The sequence below is a fragment of the Tubulanus polymorphus genome, chromosome 8 (assembly GCF_964204645.1).
Source record: "Tubulanus polymorphus chromosome 8, tnTubPoly1.2, whole genome shotgun sequence".
Classification (NCBI taxonomy): domain Eukaryota; kingdom Metazoa; phylum Nemertea; class Palaeonemertea; order Tubulaniformes; family Tubulanidae; genus Tubulanus; species Tubulanus polymorphus.
The window spans coordinates 8,218,565-8,231,287 of NC_134032.1; the positions used below are offsets into that span (position 1 = coordinate 8,218,565).

The window sequence follows — 12,723 nt, forward strand, 5'->3', positions numbered from 1 at the left end:
TCGGGTAGCCGGCTTATGCGTTATTGTTCAAATGGTGCAATAGGCCTAATCAGGGAGCGGATATTTTCGGGAGGGGGCGAGGGCAGCGACTAACAGGATCAAGATACCGGAGAGAGGTTTCCGTGAGGTGCCCAACTCGGTGATTTATCGAATACCTTTTATTTCCTTGGTGAATTTGACGCGTTGCGAGTCGGTGAGCGGTTTGCGCTGTTCGCTGACGTCGCGAATGTCCAGAACCTCACACATGAATTCGATGACCGGCTGAGCCTTGTAGAACGCGGTCGCCGAGACGTCGATGTTCAGCATCATTTTCCAATGCGACGGTCGCACGCTCTGGTGGAAGCCGAACCAGACCTCTCTGCCGCCGCCGAGCGGATGATCGTAGCCGTCGGGTGGCGAGAAAAAAGACCGACCGACCGGAGTGTACCTAAAAACACGGTCAAAATTACAATTTTTGGAACTAAAATTTGTATTTCCGAGTAGTACTTACCCTTTCCTATGGTTTTTGCCAATATTTTCTAAATTTGGATTTATCGCCAATGGTTTTTCTATACGACCCGGCCCTGCGGTATTGCATTTAGCCACCGGCGAAATCCGCCATCTTTTTTCGTCATAGCAGACCAAAAAAAACAGCTATGCGGGGCAGGTGGGCGGGATTCCCACCATAGGAAAGGGTAAGTACTACTCGGAAATACAAATTTTAGTTCCAAAAATTGTAATATTTCCATCGAGTACTGTACCCTTTCCTATGGTTTTTGCTAGACTAGCCTAGCACAAGGATGGTGGGAAAGGTAGATAGAAAAACCACCGCTCAAACGCAAGGTAAGAGGGAAAAAGAGAGCACTTACCCAAGCACGGAATGGAGCACTGTAGCACAGGGAAGACCGGTTGGCCACAGTGAGTCCGTCCAGCTCAGGAGCCCCCCCAGAATTTTGCGAAATTAATACTTGCAGATATGAGCCCAAACTATGTACAAGGATACACCCCCTGTGATCCTGATAATGCTACATAAATATTCTACACTAAAGGGTCCGATCGGAAAGAACGGACACCTTGAGCCATGACAACAGGACCAAGTGAAGCTAATGAGCCTAACTGGCCTGAAACATCCCGTAAATAAAATGACGTGAATGTCGACGGTGAATTCCAAAAGGCGGCCCGACAGACTTCCTCCAACGGAGCACCCGAAAAGGCTGCGCAGGAAGTAGCCATAGACCTCACTTGATGAGAAACGACTCCCTCCGAGGAAAGATTCTCCTTCAATAAAATGTCCTTGATCATTGAAGAGACCCATCGGGCTACTGTGTCCCGCGAAATATCACCCTTTAGGTGATCCAGCAGCGGAATAAATAACCGCTCCCGTGAACCCCTCCGTGAAGCAGAGCGATCTAAATAGAAACACAACGCCCGCACAGGACATAAAGTCCTGTCCGGGATGCCCGGTTCCACTCGATGTTTTAGGGCTTCAATTCGCCATTGACGCCCAACCGAGCCTGGTCGTTGGTTCTTTGCCAAAAATTCCAAAGCAGGCCGCAGCGAAACAAATTCATTCGCTGGCCCAAAGACAATGTGACCTTGTCGGACTGAAAGCGCATGAATCTCAGAGCGACGGGCCGAGCAAGCCAAGAACAGCAAAAATACAGTCTTTTTTGACAAATTTGCAAAAGACGCTGCCGAAAGAGGTTCAAATAGAGCCTCCATTAACTTCTTCAAAATTACAGACAGATCCCATGGTGGAACTGTCCTTGTTACCCTAGGCCGGGAAATAGAAAACCCAGCAACCAGCTGGGATATCCGATGATCCCCTGCTACATTTGGCCATCCAGAAGCACGCAATGTATGAGAAATCGCGGAGCGGTAACCTTTAATAGTTATGACCTGTAAACCTTTTGCTACAAATAGGTGCAGTAAAAAATCTGCCAATTGAGCTACAGAGGGTGAGCATGGATCAATTTCCCCTGCAGCACACCAATCCGCAAAATGACTCCATTTGGCATCGTAAATGGTACTTGTTGATGGCCGCTTAGATCCTGCGATAAAGGAGGCAGCCTGTTCTGAAAAGCCTGAAGCTGACAAGGATCGCTGGACAATGGCCAGGCGAGCAGATTTAACCACTGGCTGTTTGGATGATGCCAAAAGATCCCCTGAGACAGAAGCGATGGGAAATTCGGAAGAATCCTGGGGTTGTCGCACAGTAGGTTGAGAAGTGGTAGGAACCATTTCTGAGCTGGCCAACATGGTGCTACCAGAACTATGTTGCAATTGACTGATCTCTCTATTTGATCCAGTAGGCGCGGCAGGACTGGTGTGGGCGGGAACGCATACGCATGCATCCCCGACCAGTCCAGAGAGAAGGCATCGACCCCCCACGCTTCCGCGTCTGGAAACGGGGACACAAACAGAGGACACCTCCGATTGAACCGGGTGGCAAACAGATCCAGCAGCGGATTGCCAAAAATGCCCCGAACCCGATCGGCTACTTCTTGGTGGAGAACCCATTCTGTCGCAATAGCCTGACCTCGACGAGACAGAGCATCGGCCATCACGTTCCTTTTCCCTGCTAAATGTGCCACAGTCAGGGACACGCCCTTTGTCTGGCACCAAAGAAGAATTTTGGCCGACAGACCTGTGAGGGTTTCTGAGTGAGTGCCCCCTTGGTTCTGAAGGTAAGCCCTCACTGTTGAATTGTCTGTGGCTAACCAAACGTGGTGGCCCTCCACTCTCCTGTGAAAGAACTTAAGGGCCTTCCACATGGCCAGCATTTCTAGGAAATTTATGTGGTTGGTGGCCTCGTAGCGAGACCATTTCCCGGCTTTGACTCGGTTCTCCAGATATGCCCCCCAACCTTGGTGACTGGCATCCGTGAATACACGAACTGGAGCCTCTAACGGGGCTAGTGACACCCCGAGCCGAAGATTCGTAGTGGCCGCCCACCACAGAAGATCCGGACTTAGATGGTTGGAGGTACGGGAATCAAGGCCTCCCAGTTGCCCTTCGACTGAGACCAGAAGACCTTCCAATATTGTTGCAAGCGCCTGCTTCTGAGGCGGCCTAAGGGCACCACCAGACCCATGGAGCTGATGGAGCCTAGAAGCCGTGACCAGTAACGAGCTGTTCTCGGGGTTGTGGACACTCCCGCTACAGCTTCTTGAAGTTTGGCCACTCGAACCATAGACGGAAAGACTTTGCCGATTCGGAGATCGAAGTCCATGCCGAGATAAGTGAACTGTTGGGCCGGCGTCAACTGAGATTTTTCCCTGTTTACGCGGAACCCTAGCTGATGGACTAAGTCCAAGACTGAGGTCATTGCCTCCCGACATTCCTGAGCCGAATTCGCGACTATTAACCAGTCGTCGAGGTAAACGAACAGTCGAACACCCCTTGACTGAAGTACCTTCTGAACTGACTTGACCAACTTGGTGAAAACCCACGGGGCCGTACTGAGGCCAAATGGAAGAGACCTGAATTGGAACTGGCGGCCTTTCCACTTTATCCTGAGAAATCGCCGAGATTTTGGGTGAATTGGAACCTGAAAGTAAGCATCCTTCAGGTCCAATGAAGCCGCCCATTGACCCGGACGGAGCCCTTGAATCACGTCCTTGGGCTTGGTCATCCGGAACCTTGGAATGTCTAGGTGCCGATTGAGGGATGACAGATCTATCACTGTCCGTTGACCCCCTGTGGCCTTTGGTACCATGAATATTCGAGAAAACCAGCCGGGAGAAGTTTCGTTGCAAACTGGTTCTATCGCTCCCTTCTCTGCCAGTTCCTTGAGAGCCGGAGAGATTAAGGCCTCCTGACCTGGTTTTGGCCGCATGTCGGGAGGTGACCTCATCAGGCGCGGTCGCCTTAGGAAACGGAGACGGTAGCCCCGAGAGACGACCCGGGAGGGCCAACCGTCTCCAAAGAGGTCGGACCAGTGGGTTGCTGCCTGCTGCAGACAACCTCCCACTGGTCCCAAGAATTCATTTCGAGTTTTTCCGAAAGGAAGAGCCCCTTTTTGGAGCCTTCCCCTTGCCTCGATACGAACCGGAACTGTTACGACCGGACGAGGCTTGACACGATTGTTGAAGTTGCGCGCTAGTTCTCCAACCGGCATCCGAAGCCGCCTGAGAAAGCGCTGAAGTTTGAGATGGTCCTGTTTGCGTCCGTGCCGAACCTTGCGCCGACGCTTGCGCCGCCGGCGTCGGACCAGAACGCTTTTTCCACGGAGTTCGGGGGTTGGACTTGGCCTGAACCTCCCGAATCTTCCTCAGCTCTGCGGAAACCGGAGCGCACCAACCGGAGAAGAGACGTGAAGACGTCCCCAATGGGGCTCTCAGCAAAGCATTGGACACCATATCCGGTAGACGAGTTTTGGCACTGGAGTCCATCACTGACTGACGGGAGGCTAACACCAGATTAGCCTGACCCCGAACCGACAACGGAATTACATGCGAAACAGACCGAGCCAAAGATTGGATAATCCGGTCCATTCCCTCCAGTTTTAGGGCAACTGACTCTGGGTCGGAGCCCGCATGAACGGCGGCGTGAGTCTCGCGAAGCTCACCCGTCAACACCTTAAGTGCCATATCTTGAAACGAACCAACCCTGGTAAGATTGTCCAGGATTGACGTCATGGCCACCAAACCGGACTTAGGCAAACGAATACCCGACTGTGCTGTAACAGTATCCGGGCTGATCAAAGTATAATCAGCATCCAGGCAGTTATGACTGTGATCCACAGCACCTGGAGTTGCGTAATACGCCGAGCGAAATGCGCCTATAGGTGGATCGGTTGAACTAAAATATTTCCCAGATTTCATACCCCGTTCTGGAGGGGGAAATGAAAAAGTTCCAGGCCGACATTCACCCCATAATTGCGTATCCAATCGAGCCCATTCTCTTGAAACCGCTGACGATTCCCGTAAAACGTTAAGATCGGAGTCCGGAGGGCGATAAGCTTCCATTGACTCACCGAGTTGCCCCGTGCTTGACAAAGAACTCACTTATCATCGCTCTAAATGGCATGTCCCCCGCTGGTTCGGATAAAACTGAACGGGACGGAGATACATTGCGAGCCAGGGAAGCCCCCATCGTCTGGGGCAACCCACAATTGCTTGCGACAGGAACGACCCCAGAAGGAATTGCCGCCTCTGGGACCCGATCCTCATTTAAATCAGACCCTACCGCAGCATCCAGGAATTCAGAGTCAGAATTCCGAAAAACTGAGTGGGCTGGCGAACTTCTAACCGGACAACCAGGAATAGGCTTACCTGTTGTAGAAGTTGCAGCGACTTGTTGCGACGAAGATAACAAGTTTAAAATTTTCTCCTCAAATACATGGAAATCCTTCTGAGTCAGGTATTTTCCAGTATCCCGACGATCATGCCGACTTCGGTGACGGTCCCTCGAACGGGATCGCGACCTACTAGAAGAATCGCTTTCATCGCTAACCGACGTCGACGAACCATGAGAAGACCGACGGCGAAACTTCCGACAATAACGATCGTAGTCCCTCTCGCGATCAAACCTTGATCTGCGAGAAGGAGATCTTGCTCGTTTATTACGCTCACGGCGTCTAAATCTAGTGGGAGAGCGAGCTCTATCCCCGGAGCGACGATCAGAATCAGACGATGAACGTACCGGATGTTTTGAACCGGACGACGTCTGGACCGGACCGGTGGCCGAACCGGACCGAACCGGACCGATGCCCGACCCGGACCGGACCGGTACCGACCGAACCGGTGCGGGCCGTTCGCGACTACCGCGGCGCGCGCTCGGTTCCGAACATGTAGTCTGAACTGGCCGAACCGGCCGAACCGGTGAACGACCAGAGACCGGTGAATGACCGGAGACCGGTGCCGGTGAACCAGCGTTCCTCCCCGGTGAACGGAGTTGGGAAGCCGATCGTACCTGAACGACCGGCGACCGCTCCGCTTTACGATAAGAAACAGGATTAGAAACGTCGGTTGGCACATCGGCCGAAACCGACGAATCCCTGCTAACTCGACGACGATCTCTTAGTTTAAGAGCCTTATCGGCCCGAAGCCAAAGGTCCTCGGACCACACGACGCAAATATTGCAAGGATTGCTCCTTGCACATATTTGACCGGATTTGCGCCTGCACGACGCACATGAATCGTGGTTGTCCCAGGCGCCAAACAAATGCCCGCATCCCTCCCCGCCACGATGCTGACCCTTAGGAGAGGGTGGCATAATTATCCTGTTACAAATCAAAACAATTCAATTCAATTCAATCAAATTATATTTGTAAATAAAATTCTTACGGAAAAAAAGAAATCAGGGATAACCCCCAAACCGAACGGACTCACCGTTACGAGAGTGAAAACTCCCTAATATCCTAATTCCCAGATTTTTACGGCGAAAAAATCCAACGCGTTCTACTGCGAGAACGCCAAGAAAAAAGATGGCCGATTTCGTCGGTGGCTAAATGCAATACCGCAGGGCCGGGTCGTATAGAAAAACCATTGGCGATAAATCCAAATTTAGAAAATATTGGCAAAAACCATAGGAAAGGGTACAGTACTCGATGGAAATATTCTCACGAATCATATTTCGGTAACGAAACACGGGGTCAATAACATACCGGTACGCAAATTCTCAGAGTTTTCGAGGTTTTTGCAAAATTGGTTAAATTCCCTGATTTTTTCTCGAGTTTTACAGGTTTTCCAGATCAGTGGCCTTTTTAAATAATCTACTGTCAAAATTCCTGTCAGTAATACTAGTAAAACGTTAAGAATAAATAACGACACGAGTAGTTCTATACAGGTTAACTAGTTATTTGACGCACAAGCTTTCGCTACTAATGAATAGAAGCTTCATCAGGTGAATGAGTGATTCACCTGATCACCCGATGAAGCTCTTATTCATTAGTAGCAAAAGCTCGTGCGTCAAATAAATAATTAACCTATATAGAACTACTCGTGTCGTTATCTATTCTAAACCCGGTTAACACGGCTACTCTACGAATCTAGTAAAACGTTAGAGACAAACAGTACTTTATAGCTACGATTTAATTTCATAACCAACTGAATTGATGATACCGCATTAACTTTCTTGTCTAAGCACAACAGAAACTCAGTGTGAAGAATATCAACATTTTTTTTACAAACAATGACCACGTGACGAATTTTTTCGAAAAATCATAATTTTGCCCAAAACCCGGCTCAACGTAACAGATAGCTCCGACCATCAAAATAAAATTTCATGTAATATTCCTGGTGTATCAAAGCCCCCACGATACATATGGTAAAGCAACCGTCAGGGCGATATTTGAGCCAGGAGTTTCTAATGTCCCCATATTCTACAACTGTAACTAGTACTGTTATAAACTAGCACAGCTATCGTTCCTGGGGATGGAAAATGGCTTTTTTTATTCAAAAATGAGATATCTTGTACTTCCAGTTCGGCCATCATTGCCACTACCAGTATACAATACTCATATAGCTGACCCTTCCTATTCACAGGCACATATTTGCACTGTGGGACATGGGAATGAACGTTCCTGATTGGTAAGCAATGTGAACTAACTAATCTAATAGCTACAGTGCCAGCTTCAAATATAGCCCTACTCGGTGACAATTGGGGGCGCCACCATATCATCATGGTGGCAGTGAGCGTGTTAACTTTAGGAAAGTGAAAATTAATTCACTTTGCTTCATTACTTAAGACTTTCAGATTCAAACTCAATTCACAAATGTGAAAGTGGAACCTGTATGGGATCTATAGGAAGGCCAATTTCTGACCATTTTATAAATTCCCTGATTTTTCCATGTCACGTATAACACAAAATTCTCCTGAGTGATTCGGCGGGTGAATAGAGAAATTTCTTGGTTTACAATTCTTTTCATTTTTCATGAATCACATGTTGATCAAGTAACGTATGGTCAATAGTGGTCCTATATTTGAAAATAATAATATGGTCCTATAGTTAACTTAAAGGTTTTTTGTAAAATATGTCAAATATTCCGATTTTTTTCTAGATTTTTCCGAGTCTCTGAGTTTGTCCAGGTTTGTCTCGGTCAGTGGCCACCCTGTCCCAGGTACTCACTTCATGCTTGGTAAATGACGTAGCACGACGTCTAGAGCTTGTATGGCGTCGTAAGGGATGGCGTGGTTTTTGCCCTCGAGAGCCTCTTCCAGAGCGAACAGACTGACTTGCGCTACCCAGCGTATATTCACTTTAAACACACGGTCCTTCCCTTCACCGGGCAGAGTTACCTCTAAATCAACCTAAAAGATAACATTACAGGTGATGATCTAAAATAAATAATTAGTGATAGCCTTCTCAATTCAAACTGACTTCAAAATTTCTGATATTACGATAGTTTCACTGAAATTTTGAAGTCATTACTTATCAGATGATAACCTTCTCATTGACTCCAATATGATTAGCTACTAATCAGGGCCATACCTAGTATTTAAACGTAGGGGCGGCAGAGAAAACCGAAAAAAGTTAATTACCTTACCGAAAAAGGGCAATCACCTAAAGTCTTAAAAACCAATATAACAATTCTTCTCATATGAACAAACAAAAACTCTAACAAAATGCTTTTAAGTCCCGAGTGAAGGATTCTACATGAGATTACTATTGGATTTAACAATAATGTTCAGCGAAAAGGGCACTTTTCCAAAATCTCTGGGGGGGGGCCAAATGTCCCCCCTGCCCCGCTTTGTATGGCCCTACTAATGACAACCTTTTTAAACGAATCAGTGAAATCATGATTAGTAACCATACTGAGGACTTAAATAAACTTGAATACACATGTAGTTTAACATTCCTTTTAGCAATCAATCCAGCTGTAAGAGAGCTTTTAGTTTTGCTGCTCCAGCTCTTTGGAATGCCCTGCCTTTCTCTGTAAGGCTTAGTCCATCAGTGCAATGTTTTAAGTCAAATTTAAAAACGTACCTTTTTAAAAGGACTTTTAAAGCTATTTTACTGTGTCTTTGCTCCTGCTGTTTTATCATATGCTTTTTAAGTTCTTGATTTTATGTATATGTATTAACCCTTTGTACAGCGCATAGATCATTATCATTTTAGTTATGCGCTATATAAGAAATAAATTATTATTATATAGTTTATTCATCACTAAGCAAGGATTTACGATCTGACATTATAAATAATACACGTAGTTATGTTCATGGTTCAATGTGGCTGGATGAAGTGAAAGCAAAACGCCTTCTCAAATTCTCAGTAAAATCAACAATTCAGTAAAACCATGATTAGTTAGGCTACTAATATAACTAGTTAGTTAAAGTATGAATAACGTACCTTTTCTCGCCCTATTGGTAGCGGATCTCGACTGTAGAGGTTTTTACGCCCGTCAAACACCGGCTTTTGCCCGTCGAATATTCTCTGACTGTACGCCTGAACCATTGTCTCAATGATTTCGCTGAAACGGCAAAAATTAATTCTTAACTCGTCGCTCAAACAATTAGTTCGTGTTCATTAAAATAAACTAATTTAGCATAGGTTCATAAATATAACTAACACAAGCCATGAGGTGACAACGGTTCTCAGGCACAGAGTTTTTAGCGCCTAGTTCAGCCGCTAGGTGGTGCACTGGACTAATTTGCCGTGCACAACTAGACCCCCAAACTAACATTGTATCAAAGTTTCGCCAAGATCGACTAACTATGAACGAAGGTAAGTAGCTGAAAGACACACAAACCCACAGACAGTACGAGAATAAGGGTCTCACGGAAGCCCAAAAACCAGAAATGATAGCGATATCTATTTCTAAAAACACTTACACATTTTCTAAGATCTGTTAAATTCCGCAATCATCGTAAATAGAGTATTACTATGGGGCCAAGGACACGATGCGCACTTCATAACTTCATCTCAGCCAATGAACTGAACTTTTGTTAACGGGAGTTCATGATTTTGGCTGAATTCCGAGACCAGGGCGGTTCATAATAAAGGGTTGACCCTTCAAAGGTAGTCACTCAGTCTCTGCTTGCCTCGGGTTTATAAATTCTCTCCGAGGTACATGAATTCCGGGGCAGTCGGAGCAAGGATGGACCGTTATGACGATGTATTGGAGTAAGCTAACATCCGTGTCACAATAAACTATCGGACTATTTACACGTAGAAAACGACCAAAAAAATATTAAAAAGGGACAAAATGATCTTCAACCTTGTAATATAGCTATTTCCAAAATCCCAATGTATTAAATTAAGCAGCCTGAAAAATTCATCCCAATCAGTCGCTTGCCAGTTCAGACTGAATGGAAGATTGTTTGGATGAACCGGAACCGAATTTCCAATTATGTACTTCGATTTAAAAATATTCTGTTAACTCGACCGCCGATCACACATCTATATCTGTACTTCTTTTTCCGATTTCAAAATCAAACCCCCTGTTTCGCTTCCCGGCAGGTGTGGTGGGTCTGTAAGGGACACTCAATCGAAAAATCAAACAAAATTTACCAGCCAAATAAATAAATAATGGGGACAATCCCTATTTTAAGATAAACTAGGGGTCCAGGGACACCATGCCCACTTGGGAAGTGGTTTCAAATGCTCAACAATTTAACAATTTCAATATTCAACGCCCTCTGGTGACCATATACAAAAACCAATGACCTTGAAACTCAATACAATCATAAAACATGTCAGCAGCTACGATTTTGTAATTGATTGTGATAACAAAAAATGCCTCATTACTAATTTAATATGGAAATACTAAGTTAATCTACTATTCAACGCCCCCTGGTGACCATATTCAAAACCCAATAACCTTGTAACTCACCATATTCATAGAACATGTCATGAACTACAACTTTGCAATTGATCATGGTAACAAAATATGCCTAGGTACCAATATAATAAGGAAATACCAGGTTATTCTACTATTCAACGCCCCCTGGTGACCATATAGAATAACTAATTTCCTTAAAACTCACCACAATCATAGATGATGTCATGAGCTACAACTTTGCAATTGATTGCGGTAACAAAATATGTATTGGTACAAATATAATATAGAAATACTTAGATATTGTATTATTCAACGCCCCTGGTGGCCATATACAAAAAACAATGAACTTGAAACTCACCCCAATCATAGAACACGTTATACGCTACAACTTTCTAATTCATTGTTGTAACAAAATATGCTTAGGTAACAATATAATGTCGAAAAACTTTTTCCCACCTACGAATGAGTACTAATGACACCAAGATGGCCGCCAATTGCGTCATAATTGGCGGATCAAAAATACCTATCTCAGGTATAAAAGAGCCCTTTACAAAGAATACCCATCACAAATTGCAATAAGAAATGGCAAACCAGTAGGAAGCTACAGACCTAGAATTCTGGCCAAAATTGACATTTTTGGGCACTAAAAAGGTCATAGGACGGCCATCTTCAGTCAGATGGACCCAATTTTTCTTATGCTGATGGGCCCTTGGTAGATTCAAATATATTCGAAAGATCAAGGTAATTGATCATATCGTCTTCAAAATTTCCCTCGTAAACTTCCAAAATGTGTAAAAAGTGCTGATTTTGGTGAACAACAATGGCTGCCAGTCGGCCATCTTGATTCTGATAGGGCCAGTTTTTGGGCTGAAGATGTGTCTAGGGTAGATACATGTATAAACCAAATATCAAGACATTACCTTGAAGCGTCTTCAAAACTTCCCAAAATAACTGGATTCCGTCTACGGACGGACGAACGGACGAAAAGTGAACGCAATAGCCCGCTGGGACTAAAGTCCCAAGTGGGCTAAAAAAAAACATCCGTGTGCCGGTAATATATAGGGCACACGATGAGAGGACTCCAGGGATAAGCCGAGTCTACAGTATGATATATTTTGCACTTATTCATCATGAAATGTTCGTACTGAGCAACCGACTTGTAGGTTTTTGAAAATTTTTCAAAGCCGGGTTCTTATACGCACGGATCAGGGAATCCAAAATTGACTACACACCCCCTGATTAAATTACACATTATCCTCGGTAGGGGGCTTGATTTCTTCTTCGCGAGGTTCTTTGTGCATGAACGACAAAACGCCGAATATTGGAATTCCCGGATCTTTCCCTGATTTTCAAGAAATGAGTAAGACATTTCTGATTGAAATTCTAACATTATCCTCAGTGGGTATGTTTCTTCTCAAGAGGTTCCTTGTGGTCGGCTCTGGGAAGCCAGGTCGTGGGTTCGAACCCCGTACATTGCCGTAGTGTCCTCGGGCAAGACACTTATCCTCATTGCCTCTCTCCACCCAGGATTAAATGGGTACCTGGTCTGATAGATGACTCCAGAGCGCCTAGCAGCTGCTCGGATGTTACCTCTCCCCAGGGAGAGATGACTGATACATGGAATAGAGTTATAGGCTGGGGGTAATAATACCTAGTTTGGAGCGCGTTTGAACAGACTGTAGTTTGGATACCTGCGCTATGTAAATGTCAATTATTATTATTATTATTATTATTATTATTATTATTATTATGGTGCTCGTCACCAGCAAGAACAATTAACTGATGTTCAAGCAAGGTCAGAATTCCCTGACAAGGTGGACACTTTCCTCTAATTTATAATCCCCCGCGTTATAACACAAAATTCTCTGAATAAATCTGAGGAATTTCTTGGTTGAGTATGTTACAATTAATCAATTTTTTTTTGAATCACGTCAATAAAAAAACGTGTAGTCATTAGCATATCAAAATAACCTAAGTTATCCAGGTCATTTGCAAAATGTGTTAAATTCCCTGATTT

The 12,723-nt window shown here is 45.1% G+C and overlaps 1 protein-coding gene across 2 annotated transcripts in view; it reads right to left on the reverse strand.

Moving 5' to 3' along the window:
- The window catches only part of LOC141910043 (protein argonaute-2-like), a 37,376-nt gene that overhangs the window by 18,505 nt on the left and 6,148 nt on the right, over positions 1-12,723 (reverse strand). For both annotated transcript variants that reach the window (XM_074800743.1, XM_074800742.1), the window contains exons 4-6: positions 9,275-9,395; positions 8,054-8,235; positions 156-427 (exon numbers count right to left, since the gene is read on the reverse strand). In XM_074800743.1, coding sequence (XP_074656844.1) covers positions 156-427; positions 8,054-8,235; positions 9,275-9,395 — 575 coding nt within the window. The remainder of the gene's footprint in view (positions 1-155; positions 428-8,053; positions 8,236-9,274; positions 9,396-12,723) is intronic.